This window comes from Quercus lobata, chromosome 4, assembly GCF_001633185.2.
Source record: "Quercus lobata isolate SW786 chromosome 4, ValleyOak3.0 Primary Assembly, whole genome shotgun sequence".
Taxonomy (NCBI): domain Eukaryota; kingdom Viridiplantae; phylum Streptophyta; class Magnoliopsida; order Fagales; family Fagaceae; genus Quercus; species Quercus lobata.
This window is the reverse complement of record NC_044907.1, coordinates 55,211,839-55,239,204: the sequence shown is the minus strand read 5'-3', so window position 1 is coordinate 55,239,204 and position 27,366 is coordinate 55,211,839. Positions and strand designations below refer to the sequence as shown.

Here is a 27,366-nt window from a genome sequence, read left to right as displayed (position 1 = left end):
CACATACGCTGTGAGTTATGATCTCCTATGGCTCATTCCGATGAACTTATTCAAACCATCAATCAACACCTAAATTTTGGCTTGGGTTTAACTCATTTTCTAAATAAATAAACATCAACAATGTTTTCCTGACTAAATGCGAACTATTTATGAACAATTTATTTGATTTACAAGCCTAATCCTTGGTACAAACTTTTTTTTTTCTTTTCTTTATTTTTAGGGTACCTTTGTTTTTTTGCCTATTAGCTTCCGTCCTGTCGAATGATTCATCTTGTAGATTGTCTCTGATAAAAAAAAATTATAAAAAAAAAATCTTTTGGATTGTCCTTTACCACTGTGGATAAGATTAACTTTATGTTGGTATCTACGGGTAGTAGTATTGGGGTCGAATGGTCGATAGGAGGTAACAGCACTTATGGTTCTTGCTTGCACGTATGTTACTTGAAAGCTTCACTAGAAGACTTTTTCTTCATAAAAGATTTTTGTCTAACAAATTAAGATCGTTTGAAGTGAGCTTGTACAAGTGATGATCCATATATAGGGTCTGTTTGGATTGAGTTTATTTTTGCTGAAACTGAAAATACTGTAGCAAAATATTTTTTAAATATGTGAATAATACCGTGAGACCCATTTTTAATGAAAAAATTGCTGAAAAGTGAAATTTGTGGATCCGTGAACAGTGCACGAATCACTGTTCACAGGGAAAAGTCAACATTTGCAGTTACTGTTTATGTAACAGTGCATGAACAGTAACCGCAACTCTAAAACGCGTGAAAACAAAAACAAAAACAAAAAAGGAAAAAGGACACAACAGTAACCGCATCACTCTGAGACGCGTGAAAACAAAAACAACAACAACAACAACAACAACAACAAAAAAAAAAAAAAAAAAAAAAAAAAAAAAAAAAAGAAGAAGAAGAAGAAGAAGAAGGAAAAAGGACACATTTACTGTAGCATGAGTCCCATGCCCAAAACGTAAACTCTGATGTTTATGTTTTACTAGTATCGAAAACTGATCTTTATATTTGCTGAAGAGTAAGCATCATCTAAGCACCTTTGGTTTCTGTCATGCCATCTTGTCAATTCTACTGTCTCTTTCTTGACGTGGATGGATAATGCTGGAGAATAAGGTTGGCAACTTTGCTTAAAGATGATTTAAGGATATATATAAAATTGAAAAGGAGAGACACTGTCTTTGATTCTAGAGACTTCTAAATAGCTTTCTTTGAGTTGAAGTACTGTTCATTTTTTTCCTCTTGGAACTTACTGATAGGTGGAAATATCCCTTAACGCTTCAATTTTTGCTGAAATTTCATATAGAATGTTTACATGAAATAATAACTACAACCGAGGTTGAATCAGATATATGCAAATTACAAAATAGTACAAATGATGCGGCTCGGTTACTTTTATCACATGCACTTGTGGTTTAATATATAAAGTATGCAGATAACGGCCAGGGTCCTCATGTGGAACTGGAATACAGAAGCACAGGTTTGTATTTTACTATTTGGTTAAACAAATAATCATTTAAAAGAGATTTGAACCCTCCTTGGATGCTTGTCTACTTGCATAGCTGATTACTTAATACATATGCATCACCAAAAGAAATGAAATACATAATTTTTTTTTAATGATTCTCATTCCTATAAAATTGGTGCTTAATCTATTCATACATTGCATTTGACATATATAGATCTTGTAATGGCCTGATTAACATGTAAAAATTAAATAAAAGATACATGTCAGTTTAATGATGTACCAAAGACTTTAAAAGAGAGAGAGAGAGAGAGAGATCTGGCCCTCACACTTGGAAAGCAAGTGGCCAGAAAGGTTTGAAAGAAATGCTTAAGGCAATCAAACAAACCACGATTCTTTCGGCAGAAAATTCCATAAGCAAAAACTTGTATCCAGCTAACAGGTGCCACGCACATGAACCCATGAGAAAAAGGTTGCTATTGACACCGACCGATTGCTCTATGGGGCCATGGCAAATCAGTTCACACGTCAGAGACAGATCAATGAGACCCACAAATCTATGAGAACCATCACTTTTTATTTCAAATAGTAGCATAAAACACAGTGAAAGACACGAGATGTGAAAAAAAAAAAAACAACTTGACACATTTTAAAGAGAGCTCTCAATCTCAAACCCGTGAGTGTGCTCTTACTCAGTTCCTTGTCAGCTGCCTTGTCCCACAGCATCGTCCTCATAGGCACGGCCCTTGAAAATAAAAGGCTTTTCATACGGGGAAAGTAAAAAAGAGAAAAAAGTTTAGCTAGGTAACACTTCCAGAAAAAAGCATTACGTGCCAAAAATATAGATACTATAGTGTTCAAAACATATTCCAAAACTTATTTCTACGCATTATTAATTTCTAAGCATACCAATGAAGCATCACCATCTTTATGTACAAGAGCTCTTACCAATCTTGGGTGTTTGCCTCCTATACCAACAAAGAAAAGATTTAATCTTTTCACTCAGTTTTTGGTAGCCCATTAATTATAAAATAGCACAAGCATTTGGATTCTCCTCCATTGGTTGGACGTAGTAATATGAGGTTTGGAATGGATTATGTGCGGCGAGGTGGGGATTATATGCGGCGAGTTGGGGATTATATGCTTTGTAAGCCTTAACAAGCTCTAAAACAGGGTCTGGTGGAGGTGCTTCTTTCTTTTTCTCTTCTTCTTTCTTTTCCTCTTTCTTCTCTTCTCCTTTCTTTTCCTCTTTCTTCTCTTCTTCTTTCTTGGGTTCTTCTTTTTTCTCTTCTTCTTTCTTAGCTTCCTCCTTCTTGGGTTCCTCTTTCTTTGCTTCCTCGGCCTTGGGTTCCTCCTTCTTCGGCTCTTCTTTCTTCTTAGGTTCCTCTGCTGGCCCAACTGAGATCATACTTGTTGATGCCCAATATTTGCGCAGTTTGCTCACTATATTTACGGGATCCACGGTTCCTATGACCGTTAGTTTCTTATCCTTCATGTCCATTGCAATCGAATCAATCCCTACAACAAGAAAAAAAAAACAAGCATATACATATTTGACTAGTACTAAATAAAATTAAACAAAAGATAAATATGATAATATCAAAGCCACCTAAGAAAATCTCACATGTAAATTTCCCAAGTATGGTGGAGAAAATTTATCATACATTTGAAATGTTTCAACTCTTTCACATGAAGGTAAATCCCACAAGTATAGGATCCACCCTATATAAGAGGGTAAATGTACTATATCAGACACACGTAATACCACCTCTAAAGAGGATATCTCATGACATTAATTGTGTTTTACGGATAATTTTTAGACCTCATGGTACCCTCCTATGTGGGGATTGTGAAGTGAAGTTGAATCCCCTAATAACTATTTAATTATGATTTATAGTACATAAATAAAATTAAACAAAAAATAAACATAATAATATCCAAGCCACCTAAGAAAATTATATGTATGCACTCTTTTATGTAGAGGTAGATCCCATAAGTATAGAGTCCACCCTCCTATGTAAAAGAGTAAATATAATTTTTAGATCTCATAGTACCCTCCTTTGGGGGGATTGCAAAGTGAAGTTGAATCCCCACATCTTCATTGGGGAAAAAAATACATAAGATCTTGTTAACAAGGGTCCTCATGTATTAACGTATAATAACTATTTAATTATGATTTATAGTACATAATTAATTTTTATAAAAAAAATACTAATCAATAATTTATTGGTTTACATATACTAATTATTATAATTCATTTTATGTTTTTCCTAGGATGGTTTTTTTATATCCATACAAAATTTAATTTTATAAAATATAAAAATATAATTTAATAAAATATTAATAAATATTTTATTATGAATTATAATTTATATTATTTAATATATATATATATATCTCAATAATTAATTGATTTACGTACACAAATAGTATCTAAACATAATTTATAAAAAAAATTAATTTTATAAAATACATAAAAAAAATTCATTTAATAAGTATTAAATACATTTTCATAAAACTCTCAATTAACACGTATAATTTAATCACTGACACACATTGCTGGAAGCTAAAAAGATACTAATTGGGAATAATGTGCTATGGGTGACAACATGGCACTTTTTTTTTTTTTTTCTTTTTTTTTTGAATGCGACAACATGGCACTTATATTGATTAGACCACATATTAGCTAGATGCAGCAATTCCGTGCTTTCTTTTTTCTTTTTTCATTTCTTTTTTTCTGTTTTTGGTATGGGGAAGTCAAACCCACCCCCTAGCCTCTCCTAAGAGTCGATCTCAACTACCAAGTATCAACAAATCCCTTTAGACGCCACCAGAGATCAAAATATGAGACTTTTTGACTCCCAAGGAAAAAAAAAAAAAATACTACTTCCCTATTCTCATAAATCCCTTGATCTTTTATGAAAAAGCGATTCCATCATAAGTTTTAACACAGCCTCAAATCTCAATTACTGCTCTCCAGTAAAAAAAAAAAAAAAAAAAAAGTTTCTGGTGGTTTTTATATTAAACGTGTAATTAAAAGTTAACAATTAGTTTTATTATGATTTTTTTTTTTTAATAAAGCTTTGTGAGAAAGCGAAAAGCTAAAATATGAAAGATTTTAATAAAGCTAAAAATCAGTTTATTTTTTATGCTAAAATGTGTGATAAAAAGTTAAAACTTAGTTTATTTTTCAAAAGGTTTCGTTTAGTTCTTTTATATATATATATATATATATATATATATATAATATAAAAAGATATGACCAAAAAAAAAAAAAACAAAAAGCTAAACTTTTTTGACAAAAGCATTTAAAAAAAAAATTGATGAAGAATTTATTTATTTGTCATAAATACTATGGTTGTTGGCATGTACGTTGCACCGATCATCTCAAAAGTTGACAGGAAACCAAATATGCCATAGAAGCAACTCAATGAACAAAATCATGTGTAACAAGCAACTCAATATGGGACATAAATTCTAATATATAATACAGAGTAAAAAGTATGCATTAGGTTTTTTTGGCACCTTTTGTTTCTCAAAAAAAAAAAAAAAAATCCGTTTTCCACAACTTTCCATGTTTTCATTTTCTTCTTCTTTTTTTTTTTTTTTTTTTTTTTTTTTTTAAATTATCGTAAAAACGTAATAGATGGAACATGGAAGATATATTTTTCTTTAAAAACATTTTTTTAAAAAACAGAGGGACAACTAAAATTAAACAAAACGTTACTGATTTGGTACCTGAAAGAGTAGAGACAGTCTTCAAGGCCTTCTGCTTGGCTTTGTCATCTTCTAATTCCAGCTTCAAAACAATCTTCTGGAAGAACAAATACACAGATCTAGTTTAGATTCACTCAAATCCGTTGATAATCTCTTTAACTACTAAAGAATCAAACATAACTGAAACTTAATATTCTAAATCGATCTAGACACAGCTAAAAGTACTTTAAAAAACGGATAGAATCTTTCCTACATACTCTGAAACCTTAAAAGAGGAAAACAAAAAACAAATGAAGAATAAAATCTAACTCTGCCATCAAAATTTTTGTCCCCAGAAATCAACAAACATGCCTTAATTATAAGATTCAATTAAAAGCTAAGCCAAAAAGGAAAAGAAAAAAAAAAAAAAACAAACCCATTAAAGTTCATGAAGAATCAGAATTGAATCAAAGTTCAAAAGTGAATCTTTGATCATTTCATTTCATAAAAATAAAGTAATAGGAAAGAGATGAAAAATTATATTCCATAGAGGGAATCAGACCTTCATATTTGTATAGCCTTTTGAGGGCTATGCTGATCAAACCAGAAACTAAAAAGAATGGTGAGAGTTGAAAGTTGAGAGAGAGACAGAGAGAGAAATGGTTGTGGGGAAAAGAACGAGAGCCAAGAAGAAATGGAATAATGCTTTGTTGAAAAAGGGTTAAGGGAGGTTTGGACAGATTAATATGTACCAGGAAAATACGAATCAAAACAAGAAATGCAGAATAGGAGAGAGAATAAAAGTTAGAAAGAGAGAGAGAGAGAGAGTGTGTGTGTGTGTATGGTAATGGTAATGCCGTAATGGTATTGGAATATATGATTATGATATGATGAAGAAGGGTAAACCAGAGGAGTCTATAACTCTAAACTCTATATAGTCCATCGAGCCTTTTTTGAACATGGAGTGTAAACTGTAAATCATCGCTTTTGTGATGATGTTCACGCGAATGATAGGGGAGTGTGAACCACACTTGGCCTCACGTACCATATAGCATAGCAAATGCTATATCCTATATATTTAGATTTTGATTCTTTCATAATTACATCCTTTTTAAAAAGCAAAATTTCTTTTAACAGTTATTCTGCTCACTATTTATCTTGAAAATTATGAACCATGAAAAATGTGATTTTTGTGGAATAATCTCAACCAGATTATTTGAAAAAGAAGAAGGAAAAAAAAATATTGTTCTGGAGCTTTCGTCCTTGAGTTCTGAGGAATACATATCGATTTCAACTTTCAAATTGATGGCTTTTTGGTTTTTTCTTTTTTGTCTTTTTACGTCTTGAAATTTTCTTTTCCGTGGGGTGAAGAATAATATTTTTTACTATAATGTGATAGATGGCGTTATCAAGCTGGCCAAGTGGCCATCAAGTAAGTTCGCACATTGCTTAAAATGGTGTGTTGTATGTAGTATAATTTGTCGCACCCTCTCTTAAAAGTTACTATGACTTTTGAGTGGAGTTGTGATATGCCTTTGTGTTAGAACTCATTTCTTTCTTCCTTGTGTGTGTATGTTTGTTTCTAAAAAAAAAAGTGGCCATCAAGTAAGTTTGCATTACATTTTTAGATTAACATCTTAACCAATTAAACCTATAAGGACCAGATTTGGGTCCCTAACCCAAAAGATAGATGGACTTAGGCTCAAAAAGTTCAAAACAATGAATTTGTAAAGAGTGGGTTGGAAATCTGGGCTTTAATGAATCGGTCCACAAATAAAGTGGATTCAGATAACAAGAAAATGTAAATGGACCAGTTTAATCTAAAGAAAATTGTCCTCGGCATAGTCCGATGAGGCCAGTTCTTGTATATTGATTCCTAAGTTTGATTACAAGTTCAGTTCTAGATTGCTATAGTGTTTTTCTTTCTATTTCCCATCCCTTTTTCCTCAGGGGCCTCTTATATTATATATCTCCATTTGAATGATCTTGGCCCTCCACTTGTCAATCATCCTAGCTACTCGATAGGCTGTTCTGACCGTGAATTGTTGGACTTTATTCTCTTTCCAATAGAGCCTATCCCGAGCATGTGTATTACTGAGTGGGATGCGTAATATATCCTCTTGCGTGGATTGCATGAAGGTAGCTTATAGCAACGGACGATTCCATTGCATGGTTTGGTGATGGATGAGTTCTGCCACTTTCATATTGGTATTAGCTCCTGGCTTAAACAGAGGTGGATGTGGCAGCCACTTGTTACAGTTAACTTGAACACTCTGCCCATTACCTATCTTTCACAAGGACCCTTCCTGAATTAAGTCCCTTGCAACTAGGAGGCTATGCCACACGAAAGATGGGTTGTGGCCTAACTCAGCGTCCATGAAAGAGCAACGAGGGAAATATCTAGTTTTGTACACCCGAAAGAAGAGGGAGTGTGAGCCAGTGACAAGTCGCCAAGCTTGCTTTGCTAACATAGTAAGATTAAAAGCACAAATGTTCCTAAAACCCATACCACCCTTACTTTTTGGTGTACAAAGTCTATTCCAATTAATCCAATGGATTTTCTTTTATTTGGTGTTTGTACCCACTAATATTTTACTAAGACTGAGTTGATACCCTCACACACCCTTCTTGGTAACTTGAAAATGCTCATAGAGTATGTGGATATTGCTTGGACCACTGACTTGATCAAAGTCTCCCTACCCACCTTCGATATGGTTTTTTCCTTCCACCCCATCACATTTTTTGTTATCCTCTCCTGAAACTCCTTAAACGTGCTCACCTTTGATTTACCCCCAACCATAGGCAATCCAAGGTACTTTTCACAATTATTCATGATTTGTGCCCCCCATCAACCTCCGAATCTCCTCTTTGTCCCTTCAGCTTGTATTTTGGCTGAAAGAGTGGTCTTCAATCTATTTATGGCTTGACTCCCTCCTCATATTGTGTAAGTAAGTCAAGTAATTTGTGGCATTTTCTAATCTTTGCTCCACCAAACAGTTGCAAATAAGATATGAGACATACGCACTCCACCCTAACAAGAATAAAAGCCCTGTAAGCCTAATGAGCTGAAGCTATGGGCTACTATTTTACTGTATACTTTAGTGGGGGAAGTTATAACCCCAGTTTGTCTTTTCAATAAAAAATTCTATCATCGCAGTCAAAAAAAAAAAAAAAAAAAAAAAAGGAAAAACGAAAAAGAGTTATACATATAAATGCGATTCCACTCCAGGTAATTAAAGAAGAAAACAAAATATATAAAGCCGTGTCAAGTGGAAGCAGTGAAATAAGTGTGGATCCCATACAGTTGGTACAACGTACAGTGTGGCTCTGTAGCAATGCAAAAGTTTGGTGGCGCGTGATATATTAATATTGTGATTTGTGAATCGGATGGATTGTCGTGAGGCATTGGGATTGGGCCCACTGTGACTCTATCAAAATTCAAGGGCGGTGGTGTCGTCAATAATCGAAATACATCTGCGGGTTTTTACAACTGTGGGCCGCCAGTCATCCATTCCTCGCCGTTAAATTCACAATTCGCCGCCAACTACTGTGTCTATGTGCCAATACATCTTCGCCACGTGGCTATTTCTCTACATTTTAACATTAGTAATACGCTAGCACTTGACTCCTACAACTTGTGTCTCTTTCATTCTCACTTTCTCAGGTTGGTAGCGGCCATTGTCTTAAACATATCCTCTCAAATAATCATTTCACTATATTTTTATAATAATTTGAGTTTTCCATTACACCCTTCACTATAATCAGTTTGTTTAATTAATAAACTATTTTGTCATTGTAAAAATTTGAGTTACAATCTAATCAAAAAATCAATCGAAATCTTGACCTAGTAAAAAAAGCAATATTAAAATTCTTTAATATACATATAAAAATATTTTTTTTAAATTATAAATCAAAATAAATAAAAAATTAAGAAAAAGTAAATGGATGTCTTAAAAGCACAAAATTAATGCTTGTATAATAAAAAAAAGTATAACATTTTAGCCAATTAAGCTCAAAAAAATTGGATGTTAGTTATTATGTGTGAAGAAAGAGAAAAAATTAAAATAAAATTAATATTTTAATGAAATAAATTGTAAAATAAATAATCTGACATGCAATGTTTTAAAAAGTGAGTATATAAAACACAAAAACCAGGTCATTATGCTAAAATAAACAAAAAGGTTTACACAAGCTGATGTAAATGCCTAAGTGTGTTGATTTAAAAAATTTTTTAGAAAATAAAAAATCAACTAATTGCCTTAACATTTTTTTTATATTTTCTATGACATTTTTTTTATATTTTCTATGACAGTGATGTAAAAATTTTTATAAAATGTTGTATCAAATGCTCACTAATCATGACCCATCATAACATAAAATAAAATTAAAAAAGTGAAATTATTATTAAATTTTGTTGTACATTATAGACTTTCTTAAAAAGAAAAAGAAAAAAAAAAGGACAAGGATTTCCTCCAAACAGGTTTGGAGGAATTCCTACATACAGGGACAGATGTCACTTAAAAAGAGGAGACACCTCAGCTTGGAGTCATGTGCAACGCACATGACCCATTTAGCTGTGGAATAGCTGTTAACCCTAACAACGTTAGACTCTTTCTTCTCAAACACACGTTCAGCCCCTTTCTTCTTCTCAAACACACCCACACAACCTCACGCCTCTCTCTCACAGCCTCAACCTTCATTTTCTGAGCAAACTCAGACTGGCAAGGGATCTTGTGAGGCGAAATCGACGGCGGCCACGTGCAGCACCCGCGTCTCAACCTGAGGTTTTGAGGTTCTGACCGGCGAGAGCTTGTGAGGCGGAATGGACGGCGGCCATATGCAGCAGCAGCTGCCGATCTCACCGGACCAACTGGACAGCCCTCCTCTTCACCCGCTTCCCCCTTCGCTGATTCCACCCCATTTAGTTTCTCACTCATCTAATGCCGCTCCCATAAATTCGCCGCCAAGGACCACCACTCCCACTGCTCCTACCACTCCATCGTGTCTCAGCATTCTCCCTGACAGTGAGAAATGCAGTGATTCTCAATTTGTTCAGGTCTGATTTTCTTTAAAAAAAAAAAAAAACATTGTTTTTTTAAAGATTATTATTTCCTCAAATTGGTTTCTCAAATTACATTATATTTGAATTTTGAATATTTATCCTTATGACTACGGACATAGCTGAGTTCTATAGTTTAATAGCTTATGAATTTGTTGGTTTTGAATGGATATTTATTGTTGGTGGCAAGGATTTATATACTACTTATTTTTTGGAAATTTTTTTAGTATAATTTCTGTTGAATAGGATGTTTAGGTATTTTGAGTTTTGAATATTGTTGTTGTTGTTGTTGTTGTTGTTGATCTTGACTGTTTATAAGACTATAAGCAACTATGGTAGGTTTATTAAAAAAATTGAATATTATTTTTCATATTGAATATTTTTAACACCATTGCTTTTTTTTGGTTTTTGAATTTAGGAAGAAGCACAAGTAAAACCTATTGATGGCAGTCCAAACACTCCCAGTAAACACAATATGGAAATTAAAGCACCGATGATTGGAATGAAATTTGATTGTGATGATAGTGCATATGAGTTTTACAAAGAATATGCTCATAGAATGGGCTTCAGTGTAAGGAAACAGTATGTTAGGCGAGGAAGTGCTGGACATGTTAAGAGGAGAACATTTTGTTGTTCAAAAGAAGGTGAACGAGCTATTGACAAACGTCGTGAACAGGTATCTTTTCATCACCCAATTTCACGAATTGGTTGTTTAGCACAAATGACTTGTCAACTTCAAAAGGATGGTATGTTAGAAGTTGTTTCTTTTCATGAACAACATAATCATGAGTTTGCTCCTTCTCCAATGAAACACATGTTAAGATCAAATAGGAAAATTACACCTGCCCAACAAGCTTTTGCGGATGATGCAGAAAAATCTGGGGTATCAATAAAACAAACCATAGATTTGTTGAGCATGCAAGTTGGTGGTTATGAAAATCTTGGGTTTTTGAATGTTGACTATAAAAATCATGTAAATTCCAAGAGGAGAGAGGCTTTAAAGAGAGGAGATGGTCGAGCTGTAATGGATCACTTTAGAAAGATGCAATTAGAAGATCCATCTTATTTTTATTCTATACAACTTGATGATGATAATCAAATTTTGAATATTTTTTGGGCTGATTCTAGATCTATAGTTGATTATGGATACTTTGGGGATGTTGTATGTTTTGACACCACTTATCGAACAAATTCATATGGTCGACCCTTTGCTCCATTTATTGGGGTTAATCATCATAAACAATCAATTGTTTTTGGTGCAGCTTTACTTTATGATGAAACTATAATGTCATTCAAGTGGTTGTTTGAAACTTTTTTGAGTGCAATGTCAGGAAAACAACCAAAAACTATATTTACAGATCAATCTGATGCAATGGCTAATGCAATAGAAGATGTGTTTCCTGAATCAAATCACCGTCTATGTGTGTGGCATATTTATCAGAATGCTGCTAAGCGTCTACATCATATATTTAATTCATCAAACCAATTTCGAAATGATTTTAGTAATTGTGTGTATGATTTTGAAGATGAAAATGAATGGATGGTTGCTTGGAATGACATGCTTGAGACATATGATCTAACTGATAATCCATGGTTGCGTGAAATGTTTGATGTGAAAGAGAAATGGTGTATGGTATACGGTAGACATATGTTCACTGCTGATATGAAAAGCACTCAACGCAGTGAGTCAATGAATAGTGTGCTAAAGAAATACTTGAAACCAAAACATGGTCTTTTGCAATTTTTTGGACATTACTCTAGAGTATTGTCTGATAAGCGAAGTCAAGAACTACAAGCAGAGTTCAAAATGAGACAAACAACACCAGTTTTACTATTTGATTTTGAGATGTTGAGACATGTTGCAAAATTGTACACTCCAGAAATATTTAAAATGTTTCAAGATGAATATGTGAAGATTGTGGATTGTACCATTTACAAGGCTAGTAAATCTGATTCTATCACAGAATACAGAGTGAAATATCGAAACAAAACTCAAGAGCATTTAGTCAAATATGAAGCCTCAACAACGACAGTCCAATGCAGTTGCATGAAGTTTAGCTTTTTGGGAATTCTATGTTCCCATGCTTTAAAAGTTCTTGACAAGAAAAATGTTAAGAGAATTCCACCCCATTATGTATTGAAAAGATGGACACAAGATGCAAAGGCTGGTTCTATCAAGGACTATCGTGGCATTGATGTTAAAGGTAGTGCTCGAGAGTCAGTGGGAAAGCGTCTTTCTCACTTGAGTCACAAATGCCTTCAAATTAACACATTTGCAGCAGAGAGAGAGATGATGTATGAACATGTTGATAAATGTTTTGACAAATTATTGCAGGATTTGCAAGAAATGAGAATTAAATGTTGTTTGTCCTCTATGGAGGGTGAGATCCATGGTGAAGTTGCTCCCAAGAATGTTTCACAAGATGACGGTGGATTTGAGTCACATGTGGACATTTCTCAAGGCATATGTGGGATCAAAACAAAACCTACTGTAGGTCGTCCAAGAGGAAGGTTGAAAAGTTCATTAGAAAGGACAAAAAAAAAATCTCAAAATAAGAAGGATCAATCCAAAAAGACTTGTGGAGCAAGACAATTTCAATCATGTGGTGGCCTAAATAGAGTAAGTTCATTTACATTCCATTATAGAACATGAATTTGTAGGTTCATAAATTTGTTTTATGTAACAATTATTTTTTCTTCCCACATAGGTTGATTCCTCAGTTAATATTAATTCTTACAAAGAACATAGTAATGTTGAACAACCATCACAATTAGTAGATAACATAACTCAGGTATGATGCTACTACTTACATATTTTTTCTAATATCCTATTAAACAATTACTAATATTAAAAAGTGACACATAAATTTATTTAAATGTCATATACAGGAATCTTTCAGTTGTAGTAATTTGGTTGGACAAGACAATGTTGTTGGGTTCAATGGTTTGAATCAGGTATACTTATAAATTTTGTCTAATATCCTACTACCCAGTTACTTTCATTAGTATAGAAAATGAAATATTGATTTGTTTAAATGCTATATGTAGGAATTTTTTGAGTGTGAATTTTTGGTTGGACAAGATCATATTGGGTTATATGGCTTGAATCAGGTGTGTATACTCGTTATGAATTTTGCTACAACTTAAACTTATATTTTCCTTTTAGTTATTTTTTCCATACACTTATTTTATCTTCGGTGGTATATTTGGCAGGCTTCGGTAGATCCTGATATTGACAACCTTTGAAAAACACCATATTGGTTGTTTTCCTTGTGTTTTGCACAGTTTTTGGACAATATATTGGCTGTTATATAACATCTAGTGGACAGAACTTTAACAGTATTTTTTGGACAGCACATTTGACTTCGACAGATTTTTGGAAAGCATATCTGACAATTTGGATAGATTTTTTGGACAGCACAATTTGGACAGATTTTTTGGACATCACAATTTGGACGTATGCAATGGGAAAGCTCATTTTTATATCTTTGTATCTATGTATTTGCATATTTGAACAAGACAGCTTTGAATGAATGCAATAGAATGATATGGATGGAAATTTAAATTCAGGAACTTTAAATTTAGCAATAGATTTGTTGAGCTTTTCTTTTTATTTAGCTCTCTTTAAGATTGGTTGGCTGGATGAAACATGCAAAAGTTTGCAACATGGTTGGCTGGATGAAACAAATATCTCCAAGTATCTTTATAATTGACCTATGCAGAAGTTTGCAATGAAACATGCAGGTTCAGTCTTGAAAGAATAAGAACTTATAGTGTGTTCTCTTTTTTTTTTTTTTCTTTGTCCTCTTTTGTATATACCATTTGATGGCTGGATGCAATTGAAATCATTTTAGAGTCTGAGCCAAAAAAGGATCTTTGGTAACGTTGGGTCTTGGATGCTCATATATCTGTAAGGCAGGACACATCACACATTGATTGATACAGTACCCATTGGTGCTATTAGTACTGTATGTTAAAAGCAATGTGTAGTAATGGCCAAATTGACAGCCTCTATATAAAACTCAGGGCCTAAGATTCCCTTCTATTTGGATAATCTTGCAATTACATGACACCAATTGGTTCAATTTTCATAAAAGAAAATAAAAAAATGGAGGATGTGGTTACGTGGGAACATCACCTACAAATTCAATAAGAGGGCTGATTTGATTCTCTTTTGCTGGAGTACTTTAAGAGAGAAAAAAAATAGAGTAAGTTTGGGTCCAAAAAGGCTCATTGTTTGTTTAAAAAGGCTCATTTGCCTCACAATAATAACATAACATAGCTTGAAAAATACATGATCAATAACACTTTCCATTCATTACATCACCAAAGAAAATTTGCTGAAAAACATCAATGCTACCATGCACTTGTACACAAATCACCAAGTGCCACTGGTTACGCAAAAGAGGAAAAAAAAGCCAATTTTTACAAAATAATAATAATAATAACAATAACTGAGGGAAGCCAAGGCTACAATTTCCAATCAATTTCCTGCACTTAAGCTTTTAGTTTCACCTCATCTGCAAGTCATGGTATACTATACAAATTTTTCTGCTTCACTCTCAAAGTGCGGCTCATTGGCTGCTCCAACTACTACCATCACATAAATTTTGTCAAATGCAGGACCCAATGAAAAGACGGGAGCATATTCCAGCTACTCATCAATCTGAGAAGAAGCAACAGCAGGATTAGAATGAAGTAAAACATTAACAGAAAACAACTTAAAAAAAAATTCCAAAGAAAATAACCTGGCCAGATTCATATGCATTCTGTCCATAGAAATTGGGAAGGCTAGCAACACGAGCAATATAGCGAAGAAGCAAATATGTTCCATGTAATTTATGCCTACAATGCAGAGGTTGAGTTTGAGTACTGTAGAATCTCTAAAATCTCTCACAGTGATTACATTACATATGGATAAAAGACAGCATCTTTGGGTTTTAACTTGAGAATAAAGAACATAGATAGATGGAAGTGGAATCCCTATAAGTCGTGGAAGCAGCAGAAATATATAATTACATCAAAGACAAAAGAGAGAAACAAAACCCAATACATCAATTCAATTTAAGACCCATATAAGTAAAAATAAAAACAGATACACAAAATCTAAGCTTTAGGAAGAAAAAACAAATCTTTATAAAAAAAGAAGAAGAATGAATACCCATTAGAGAAGAGAAGCGTGGGAGCAGAGTTATGAGGTAGGGAAGAGAAGCATCACAAGATCGGCGGCTGCTGCTGTCCGGTGAGATCAGTGAGGAGGTAGGGGCTGTCCAGTTGTCCGGTGAGATCGACGGCTGCTATACGTGGCCGCCGTCGATTTCGCATCACAAGATCTCGCCGGTCTGAGTTTCTCAGAAAACAAAGGTGGAGGAGATGAGAGAGAGGCGTGAGGCTGGGCTCTGTGTGTTTGAGAAGAGAAGTTGAGACGTGGGTTTGAGGGGTTTGAGGAGTTCGAGTTGAGAGAGAGAGAGAGAGGGGCTGGAATAGTTGTACCGGATTCTCTTGCCAGTCTGAGTTTGCTCAGAAAACGAAGGTTGAGGCTGTGAGAGAGAGGCGTGAGGCTGTGTGGGTGTGTTTGAGAAGAAGAAAGGGGCTGAACGTGTGTTTGAGAAGAAAGAGTCTAACGCTGTTAGGGTTAACAGCTATTCCACAGCAAAATTGGTCATGTGCGTTGCACATGACTCCAAGCTGAGGTGTCTCCTCTTTTTAAGTGACACCTGTCCCTGTATGTAGGAATTCCTCCAAACCTGTTTGGAGGAAATCCGTGTCCAAAAAAAAATGAAAGTAGTTGGCTTTTCATTGCATGCGTAGAGACTGGTCTCGAGATATGGACCTGATGATGGGTAGGAAGTAGGATGATAGCATATCCTTCTAGACGGCGGTTCAACCGGTAGCCGGTAGGTTATCTTATTAGTTGTACTGTTGGTTTTATTTATTTATTATTTAATCTTCATTATTAATTAAATAATATTCATAATTATAAATGTGTTTTTAAAAATAACAATTATGTATAAAATATATTTGTGGGGCCCAAATGATTTATGGGTCAGGCCCATCTTCCCGGGGAGAATCCGAAGGCCCAAGCCGAGGAGGGCTATGGCCCAAGCTCGACAAGATAGCCTTTGGATACCGCCGAGGACAGCTCAGTCCTCGGCCGACCCAAAGTCCCCCTCTGAAAGAAGGGTAAAAACGGTATAGGACTGAAACTAGGAAGAAAGATCTAAAATATCCAGGGAAAGCTGCCCTTACTGCCATTCAATGCTCTGAACCTGATAGAGCCGCATTCTTTGGCTTTTACAACCACCCCCAACGACTTTGAATATGGGCTGATGGGACAAGTATCAATCTTGGAAAGGTTGACCCTATACGTGAACGAAGGACAATGAACGCAGGCGAATATAAAAGGAAAAACAAGTAACCTAAAGAGGGGGTTGGGAAAAATGGCCAAAAACCAGAGCCTCCCAGCCCACCTCCAGGAGAAAGACTCCAGGGGTGAAGGAAAACTTAAACTTGGACGAACACCGCGAAAAACCCACCGCCTGTCAACCAAGGCCTAGCCTTCCAAACCCACGCTCTACAAATGATATTGTTAGGGGCCTTTTTACGTGCGACCCCGACACTGTTACGGTCCGCCACGAATCGCGTCCTTACAATATTAATAAAATAACAAATTTCTAGAGGCAGCGTCTCTTGTCTTCAAAATTTAGAATTCTCAGCTAGGATCATCATCACAACATGTTGTAAATTTTAAGATAGCAAGTTCAATTTAGTTCAACAAACTAATTTTATTAGTGATTTTCTAAAAATACCACTGATTCATTGTTTTTTTTTTATTATCAATTTGCTTTCATATCTTAGTATAATAAACTCCAAAGTTTAATCCTAATTCAAATTAGACACTAATTCAATATAAACCTCAAAATTTTAATTTGATTAGTACTTATATCTATGTAGTTGTTAGCATGAACTCACGAAGATTACAATAATAAATCATGTGAACTACACATGGAGACCTTCTGGGTGAGGGAAAAAAAATTCCATGTGAATTATATTGGTATTCTTAAAAATAAAATATCACTGATTAAATACGAACATCAACTTATAATTTTGTTTATCTATTTTAATTGTTGTACATATAATACCTATTTGTAGTAGTATAGCTTAATTGGTTAGGAAATGGAGCCTTGCCCAATTTGTAAACTTAAAAATAAGGTGACTAAAATCTTTAAAATTTCACCATTTTTTTGGGTATTATTGTGTTTTTATCAAACTAATTTTTCAAGAAAACTAAACAAATTACAATAACTATACTTTTTTTATACTTTTATATAAGAATTAGAAGTTGATGTTCGTATTTTAAGCCCTTTTGTAATTGTACTCTGTTTATATAATGTATTATAAACTCAATTTAAAACACTATTATTATTTTCGTGTGTGTTCTAATAATTATTACTATTTACTCAAAAAAAAATTACAATAACTATACTAAATGCACATGATGTCATTTATAGGTTTTTATTTTATTTTCTTTTATGGCATAATGTTTAGTATATAAAATTTTTCATAACTATTGCTCTAGCAAGTTGTGATTGATGTACTATTATTTTTTCATATAAATTCAATACTGAGATCAATTTTATTAACACTAATCACAACTGCCCCTTAAATGGTAACAGAAAAAATTGTGAAAACTTCATGCCTTTGAATGCCAAAAATCAAGGCGAAAATGGCCAAATACCATCTTTAGTCAAAATAATTAGCAATCTACCTCTGTTTGGGAAATATTTAGCAATGTACCACTTTTTAAAAACTCGAATTTGACATGTAACTCGAGTTCCAAACACTCGAGTTCTATAATGGCGCCCGCTGACCTGGAATTTTTTAATTAAAAAACTCCTCGTGGAACTCAAGTTTGGGGAACTCGAGTTCCTTGTAAATAAAAGTCAAGCTCTATGTAATCGAGTTATGCATCACAGAAGAAAATTGATGAGTGCAATAGATGTTTGAGAGTGCAAGTGGCAGATCAGAATAATTGCAGGAGAGTACCAATGCTAAAGTGACTAGTTGTAAAGGGCAACAGGTGTTTTTGATAGTTGAGGGGTAATGGCAAAGAGTTCACAAACTTCTTGTTTTTCGAAAAGCATTAACTAATGCCATACAACTGCACTAATTGAAGACTAAGTTCACTTTGTTGACTTCCTATTTTGATCAGCACTAGAAAGTTCGTTGGCAGCGTGGATGACTTCAATTTGGGAAAGAAAGTTCCTTGGCAACTAACTGCATTGATTGAAGACTAAGTGCATAATTGTTGGGTTTCACAGGTGGAACTTGAGTTTCATTTCCCTGTTCAAATTTTCACATAACTTGATTATGTAGTGCTCGAGTTCCACCCTGCAAGCTACTTGAATTTCACATACTCGAGTTTAAAAAAAATGGTACTTTGCTAAATATTTCCCAAACAATGGTAGATTGCTAATTATTTTGGCCAAAGATGGTATTTGGCCATTTTCACCAAAAATCAAAATACCACTCATGTAAAAGCGATCAGGGGCATTAATCTTACCAAAAAACTTATACCCCTACAAATCATATTTTTGAAGTTGCTTTGCGCATTTTTGCTTAATAATACAAATTTTAAAGCAATTTGGCAAAATAGCATTGTTTGAAACTTATATGGGAAATAGTCTTTTTAGAATCTCATCTCTTAAAGAGAGGAGTCCCAACATTAACCTCATCTATCGAAGTAACTCTTCTCTTCCAGAAATGCAATACTAAATCCAAAGCTTGGCATGATTGGATTAACATGTTGACCTTGTGACCTCCAAGTGTATATATGTTAAGTTCTCAGTCTAGGGTTAAGGTTCTCGCCGCTCCCTAAACCTAGGCTATAGTATTGTTGTTACCTTTCTCCTCGAGAAAGACGTGGTTGTTTCCCTATAATAACTCTGTTACTAGTAGGGCTAGGGTTTGCTTCTCTTCTATGTGGGGTAGGGATACACTATGGTGGCCATAGATGGAAGACCTTACTTGCAGGTGTGATAACTTGTCTCTCTCGGAGTGGGAAGGCAAGAAAGTCATGCTGTCAAAGAAAAATCAGATACCAAAGTGTGTGTTAGTAGCGAAATTCTTTATGAAGAGGGCACTGAACATTGAGGCAGTGGCGCGTACGTTTCGTCCTCTATGGCACACAAAGGCGAGCTTCCATATTACTAATGTGGGAGACAATATACTTCTGTTTACTTTTGACCAGGAGGTAGACGCTATAAAAGTTTTACTTAGGGAACCCTGGTTTTATGATCGACACTTAGTAGTGATACAACAGTTTGAAGGAAATAATCCTATAAAGGAGGTTGAGTTTAATAGAGTTAAATTTTGGATTCAGATACATGATCTCCCATACAAGTTTATGAACCCAGAGACTACCATTGAAATCGGTGAATCTATTGGTGAAGATGTTATTCCTCAGGATGATTCAGAGATGGGGGGAGGTACTTTTATGCAAGTTAGAGTCTTGGTTGATATTTTTTGCCCCTTATGTCGAGGAAGAAAAGTAAACTTTGAGGATGACTTAGAGGGGTGGGTATCTTTTCAGTATGAGAGATTGCCGAATATCTGTTTCTGGTGTGGGATGTTATGCATGATGATAAGGAGTGCGAAATCTAGCTGAAAAGCAATGGAAACCTGCCGTTGGAACAGCAACAGTATGGGCACTGGATTAAGGCTTCAACATTTAGTTTGGCCAAGAGGCAAGTTCTTGAGGTGAAGGGTTATGATTCAGTGATGGTCAAGCCTCCGTTGTTCAATTTGCTAAGGGTGGAGTGCCCGTGCCAATTGGGCTTAATCAACACCCTTTAATTCTGTTGATTCTGGAAGCAGAAGGGAGTAGCTCAGATCTGGAAAGTCTACAACAGTGGCAGAGTTGTTTGGGGGTGGTGGGATGGGTAAGATGAGTTGTGAGCCCTCTACGATATCTGGTAGTTCAAAAAATTCCCAGAATTTAGCAGATTTTGAAGCGATAATTGAGGAAATAGATAAGGAGCTTGTTGATAATATTCCAACTGCAAACACATTAGTTGCTGAGGTTATCCATGAAATTAAGGGAAAGGAGGTGGATAAGATGAGTCCAGAATTGGAGCAAGGTTCTGTGGAGATGTTAGGGGAGTCAGAGGTAGTCAGGTCCAAAAATGTCTCTGCTAGCATGCAAACCAAGTTGGGAAGTGTGGGGTTTTCGATGGGCTAGGCTAAAGTTTCAGAGAAGAAGAAAAATATGAAAATAGGGCATAGTAAACATGCACCTAAGGGGGCTAATGTTGTAGGTAAGACTAATGGCGCTGACCTCACTAAAGAGCATAAAAAAGGTACGTGGACTAGGCTTCCTTGTAGGCCCAATAATGAGTAGATGCTGATGGATAAAGTGGAGAACATAGGCCCAAAAAGAAAAGCTGAGGGTGGAGGTAGTGCATAGGGGGTGTTTCTGAAAATGAAAAGAAGCAGAAAGTTGATGATGAGACTAAAAGACTTAGTATTTTATTTTCCACACATTTAGGATCGGCGGAGGTTGCTAGGCAACCCCACCAAGTCCAATGAGTCTTTTAAGTTAGAACTATCGAGGGCTTGGGCAATGGCAACTCCAGGAAATTTTGTCAAGGTATTCCTTAAAAAGCATAAATTAAACAATTTAATAAAAAGAAAATTTTATGTATTGATAACAACAACAATAAAAAAACACGTAAATACGTAAAATTTACAATTGTCTTCTACGAGTTTTCATATTTTGAAATCGTTGCATGATAGTTTCATTATCAATGCTACAAGCTACATCTTTTTCAATATACACAATCAAGCAATCATTCATTCACTGATCTCCCATTTGATTGCGCAGTTCATTCTTTATATATTTCATTGCTAAAAAACTTCTTTCTACTATTGCAGTAGCAACTGAAAGGGTCAAAACTAACTTCACAAGCAAATAGACTAAGGGATAAGTCTCACGCTTCCTTGTGCTCAATAACTTTTCAGCAAGTTCACTAATTCCTTGAAGCTCTAAAAAGAAGTCGTTGTTGTGCATATCAAAAATGTAATTTTGCAATTGAGAGCAAGTGCCAAAATATCTATCCCAAGAAAATCAGAGGGATAGAACTTAGCTAGACGTAACAATTTTTCCTTATCAAAAGTCACAAATGAATTACTTGGATTCAAGCAAGCCATACAAAGTAGCAAATCGGTATTCGCCTCAGAAAAACGGTTGTTAAGCTCTTGAAGTTGCATATCTATGACTATGTAGAATAGCTCAACACGATAATGATGTAAATTTGTCTTTTGTTGAGTGTTGTGTCGCGACCTCCCACTAATTACAAATGTTTCATTCATGATCAAGATAGAAATATCATGCGTGGTACAAAAAGAAGATACTTCAGTTAATAAAGATTTCCATTCATCTTCTCTCATTACTTGCAATCGTTGCTTAGACACTTTAACAAGATCCATAGCATTTACTATATCCTGATTTTTTTTTTTTTTTTTTTTTTTGCAATGCTATTGACAACTCATTTGTGATCCCTAAAATATTTTTCATCAAGTGTAGGGCAAAGACAAATTCAAAAGATAGAATTGACCTCATAATAGATCGAGCTTCAACTTTTAGGTCGGACAGGCCATCTTCTTCAATAATTTCAAGTACATCAACAACAGCAGAGAACATCAAAATCAAGTTCGGAATAGTCCCATAATATGATCCCCAACGTGTATCACCAGGGCATTTAAGATTTGTCTCTTGATTCAAACCTTGCCCACTTCTATGTACACCATTCTCTAAATCTTCTTTAATTTTGGCAAATTGTGCATCTCGAAGAGCATCTCGTCTCTTACAAGAGCCTCCAACAACAGTTACTAAATTACTAACCACATAAAAAAATTCAGTAATGTTAATGTGATTTTTAGCAACAGCAACAAGTGTCAATTGAAGTTGATAAGCAAAACAATGGACATAAAATGCTGACTTATTCTCTTTCAAAATTAAAGTTTTGAGACCATTGATATCACTTTGCATATTACTAGCCTTGTCATAACCTTGCCCACGTAGGTTCGACAAACTCAAATTATGTTCACAAAGTAAACATTAAATAGCACATTTAAGTGACAAAGCGGTGGTACTTGCAACATGTACAATACCAAGGAACTGCTCTATAATAATTCCTTTTTTGTTCACATAACGAAGAACGAGGGACATTTGTTCTTTCACTGAGATATCACGTGACTCATCAACTAATATTGAAAAGAACCCATTGTCAAGATCCTTGATGATGGCTTCAGATGTTTCACGTGCAATTGCATTCACAATGTCTTTTTGAATATCCCGGTGGGTAAGCATGCAATTTTTCGGAGCTATTGGCAACACTTCATTGATAGATTCATTGTGATCCTCCAAAAATTGTACAAGCTCAAGAAAATTTCCTTTATCACTTGAACCTTGAGATTCATCGTGACCACGAAAAGCTAATCCCCGGCATAAAAAGAATTTTATGCAATCAACTATTGCATTTAATTGAACCCGATAATCATGTTTATCTTTATTTGATTGCTTAACCAAAACACTTTGAATGTGTTGCTTTTCCTTCAGTAGATCCTTACCCTTCTGGACAGCTTGGCTATGAGCACTATTAACTCCTCCAACATGGGAATCTAACTTCGCAACTTGATTCCAAAGTTTGAATCCCTTTGTTACAAAAGTCTCACCTCCTCCTTACTTACCAACATCTTGCCACCCAAATAGGTAGCAATAAAAACAAAATGCTGCATCCTTGTCTATACTATATTCCAACCACCTTCTACCCACATACCAATCGGATCTAAATCAATAGGGCTTTTCAGAAAAATATGATATAGGGAAATCATGAAGAACAGGTTGACAAGGGCCTTTTGTTAAATAATGTCTTCTTATTTCATCATGATTATTAGGATGATAAGATGATATCTTTTGTCGTAACACATGATCTGAAGGAAGATTTTCTAAGTCAAAGTCAACACGAATTCGCTTAGAAAATGAAGTTGAATCTTGCACAGGAAATGAATCTTGCACAGGAGATGAATCTTGCAGAGGAGATATCTTGGGTACGTGGTTTTCTTATCAAATATTTGCCCACAATTCTAGCAAAAGAATAAACAATAAACTATAAGTTCATTTGAAATATTAATAAAATTATTAATTATTGTTGTTTAGTTGTTTCATTAATTTGTTTGTCTTTTATAAACTATAATTTGTTATATTGTTATTTCATTAATTATAAAATTATTAATTCTTATTTAGCCTAACATAACTTAATTTATTTGTCTTTTATAATGTATTGGTTAATTATACAATTTTAATTATTGTTGTTTAGCGTAACAATAAACTATATTGCTTTAATTTATTTGTCATTAATTATATTGTTTTAATTTATTATATTGTTTAGCCCCTTGTACACATTACACTAAAAGAGCTTGACATTACACATCTCATGTGCTGCACAATAATTAAAGCAGTGTAATGTGCAACACATTACACTGCTTTAATTATTGTGCTCCCGGCCCCATATGTGTTGTGCCCATCAGCCCATCTATGATCTACCCCCACCCCACTCAATGGACAAGCACAAGTCTCATGCCTGATGCCCAATCACAAAAGTCTGCCAATCAGAAAATTTCACAATCACAGATTCACAAATCACAATGCACACTAAAAGATAATTAATATCATACCAACACAGTGAACACACACTGACCAACACCAACGGATAAGATAAACACTAAAGCCAAATTCAAAAAGACAACAAACAGAAAAAAGCAAAACATAAATAAAGCCAATCAATGTTTCATTCGCCCAGCCAATTAGAGAGAGAGAGTTACTAAGTGATTCATTCAGCCAAGCGGGCCAGCCAATCAGAGAGAGAGAGTTACTGAGTTAATTTCTTAAAGAATAAAGACTAAAGAGAGAGAGAGACATTCATTATTTTAGAAAATCAGGATTAGTGAGATAAAGAGAGAGAGATTGAGAGACTGAGAGAGACAAAGAGAGAGAAATTAGAAATACCTTGAGGGAGTTCAAGGAGGGTCCAGAGGGATCTGTGAGCACCGAGCGGCGAGCACCAAGCACCGAGCACCGAGCACCAAGCTGAGCAGAGCGATCTGCGATCTACCGTCTACGATCTGCGATCTGCGATGAGGGGCGAGCGAGGCTGCGAGTTACGGCAACGATGACGACGAGCGAGCTACGGCGACAACGACGACGAGCGAGTTATGGCAAGTTGGCAACGACGAGGGTCTGTATTAGGGTTTTTTTGGTTTGGTTTTGGTACAGAGGCTCTGTATTGGGGTTTTTGTTTTTTTTTTTTTTTTGATAAACACAGTATTGGTTTTGGTTTGTTTTACTTTGCTCTGTATAAACTGTATCAGTGTATTGGGGATTGGCTTTTTCTGCTTTCTCTGCCAGCGATGTGACCATGGGTACGGTGGGTAAGTTTGATTTCTGATTCTGTGTTGGTTTTTTTTTTTTTTAAAGAATTCATGGGTGGGTTTGCTCAGTTGGGCTCGCTGTGGGCTTGGCTTGCTATGGGCTTGTTTCAAATTTGTTTTTTGGGCTTTTTTTTTTTTTTTTTTTTTTTGCTTGAAAGTTGAACGGATAAATTTTGGCTTGGCTCTATTACAATTTTTTTTTTCTTTTTTGGGCTTTTTTTTTTCTTTTTTTTTTGCTTGAGAGTTGAACAGATAAATTTTTTTTTTAATCTGAGGGTGTTCCTAATTTAGCTTAAATATAATTTTTTTTAAAAATTTTTTCAAGTTAGGATGTTCCTGGGAACACCCTGACCTATATGTGGCGCCGCCACTGGGCTTGGGAACCCTCAGACAGTTAATACCTTGAAAAAGGTTATTAGGTTAGAAAATCCCAACTTGGTTTTCTTAATGGAAACAAAGTCAAATTAAGAATGGGTAAAAATTGTACGCAACTAGTGTGGTTTTAAGGACAGTTTTGTTGTACCAAGTGATGGTTTAAAGGGAGGGTTGTATTTACTTTGGAAGTCTGATATTAAAGTGGATATTCTGAATTCTTCGCTCTCTTTTATTGATGCATTGATTGAGGAGGTGATAGGATTGGGTGTTGGCATTTGACAGGCTTCTACGGTCATCCTGAGACTTCACAAAGGGTGGAATCATGGTGATTTCTTAATTCTTTAAGGGATATTTCACAGTTGCCGTGGTTAGTGATTGGGGACTTCAATGACAATGTTAGGCTAAGAAGGAGGGAGGTGCATCTAGGCCTGTTCAGCAAATGGGCCGGTTTAATGCTTCTATTAATTATTGTGGGCTAAAGGAGGTTGGGTTTGAGGGTCTGAAATTCACATGGCTTTATCAGAAACGAGATGGCACTCAAATCAGGGAGCGCCTGGATAAAGCTCTAGCTTCTACAAACTGGCATTCTTTATTCCCTATTGCAAAACTTCATCATAAATCCTCTTTTGTTTCTAACCATAATCCTCTTTTGCTACATCTGTTCTCAAAGAAAAAGCATCAGTAATACAAGAAAATCTTTAGGTTCAAGTTTATGTGGTTGAAGGATGAGAGATGTGAGAAAGTGGTGACAAAGGCATGGGGGGAAGGGTTGTGTATGGCTTCGAATTGTCCTATTTTATCTTGCATGGAGTCTTGTCGAAACAAATTGGAGGTATGGAATACGAATGAGTATGGGCATGTGGGGAAGAAGATTGCATTCTTACAAAAGCATTTGGAGGGTTTGGAGGTGCAAGCTTCATCTCCGACTATTATCAAGGACTTAAGAGAAACTAGAGTGGAGTTGAATTGTTGGCTTGATAAAGAAGATGCCATGTGGAAACAGAGGGCACGATTGAATTGGTTTCAGGAAGGAGATTGGAACACTTGTTTCTTTCATGCAAGGGCTTCATCAAGGTTTCAAAAGAACTTAATTAAGGGGATTTTTGATGCCAAAGATGTGTGGCAGGTTGATCATGGGGAGATTGAGAAGGCTTTTATTGAGTACTACTTTTATTTGTTTATTTCCTTAGAACCTTCGGACTTCACTGAAATTATGGAGGCCGTGCAACCTAAGGTGACGCAATCCATGAATTCTATGCTGGTGAGGGAATTCCAAGCAGGTGAAGTGCACAAAGCTTTGAAACAGATGTATCCTTTGAAGGCTCTAGGCCCGGATGGTATGCCTCCTCTTTTCTTCCAAAAATTTTGGTCTACGATAGGTGGTGTAGTGACTAAGACAGTTTTGGATTTCCTAAATTTGAGCATTACCCCACCAAAATTTAATGAAACCTATATTGTTTTGGTCCTTAAAACTAACTCACCTAAAAGAGTGACTAAATTTAGACCAAAAAGTTTATGCAATGTCATTTATAAACTGGCATCTAAAACTTTAGACAACAGGCTTAAAAAAATCCTCCCATCTATTATTAGTGATATTCAGAGTGCTTTTGTGAATGGTAGATTAATTACTGATAATGTTTTAGTGGCTTTTGAGACAATGCACTAGTTAAATTTGAAGAAAACATAGGCTAAAGGAGAGACAACTCTTGAGCTTGATATGAGCAAGGCTTATGAAAGGGTGGAGTGGGCATGCTTAGATAAAATTATGGAGAAACTAGGGTTTCACTCAAGATGGAGAAGCTTAATGATGCAATGCATTTCTTCAGTCACTTATGCTATCTGTATTAATGGTAAACCTAGTGGCCATATTATTCCCACTAGAGGGCTACGCCAAGGTGATTCGCTTTCTCCATATTTATTTTTTCTTTGTGCTGAAAAGGTCTTTCTGCACTAATCAAAAAAGCCACAGTTGATGGTTTGTTGGAAGGCATATCTATGTGTAAGAGAGATCCTTGCCTTTCTCATCTATTTTTTGCAAATGACAGTTTAATTTCTACAAAGCCACCATTGAAGAGTGTGAAGCCTTATAGAAGGTACTGTGCACGTATGAGCAGGCTTCTGGCCAACAGCTGAACCATGCCAAAACTTCCTTGTTTTTCAACCCTAACACAACTAAGGAGATCCAAGATGAGATAAAAGTTAGGTTTAGTGCTCAAGTGATTTGGCAACATGAGAAGTACTTGGGTCTTCCATCGTTGGTGGGAAGA

General features: G+C 35.2%; 2 protein-coding genes and 1 long non-coding RNA gene across 3 annotated transcripts; 1 reads left to right on the top strand and 2 right to left on the bottom strand.

The window, feature by feature from the left end:
- Positions 1–2,037: 2,037 nt before the first annotated feature.
- On the bottom strand, positions 2,038–6,157 carry LOC115984215 (heavy metal-associated isoprenylated plant protein 39-like). Its single transcript, XM_031107183.1, has 3 exons — positions 5,738–6,157; positions 5,218–5,293; positions 2,038–2,997 (listed from the first exon to the last, which is right to left on the bottom strand). The coding sequence occupies exons 1-3, from the start codon at positions 5,741–5,743 to the stop codon at positions 2,504–2,506; spliced, it is 576 nt and encodes a 191-aa protein (XP_030963043.1). The 5' UTR covers positions 5,744–6,157; the 3' UTR covers positions 2,038–2,503.
- A 3,840-nt stretch (positions 6,158–9,997) lies between these two features.
- Positions 9,998–13,940, top strand: LOC115985473. Its single transcript, XM_031108416.1, has 7 exons — positions 9,998–10,231; positions 10,653–10,910; positions 12,570–12,854; positions 12,943–13,026; positions 13,124–13,189; positions 13,283–13,345; positions 13,448–13,940. The coding sequence occupies exons 1-7, from the start codon at positions 9,998–10,000 to the stop codon at positions 13,478–13,480; spliced, it is 1,023 nt and encodes a 340-aa protein (XP_030964276.1). The 3' UTR covers positions 13,481–13,940.
- Positions 13,941–14,477: 537 nt separating this feature from the next.
- LOC115984214 lies at positions 14,478–15,822 on the bottom strand. The gene is made up of 3 exons (XR_004090426.1): positions 15,396–15,822; positions 14,983–15,079; positions 14,478–14,900 (listed from the first exon to the last, which is right to left on the bottom strand). It is a non-coding gene; the product is annotated as an uncharacterized LOC115984214 (long non-coding RNA).
- Between the last annotated feature and the right edge of the window lie 11,544 nt (positions 15,823–27,366).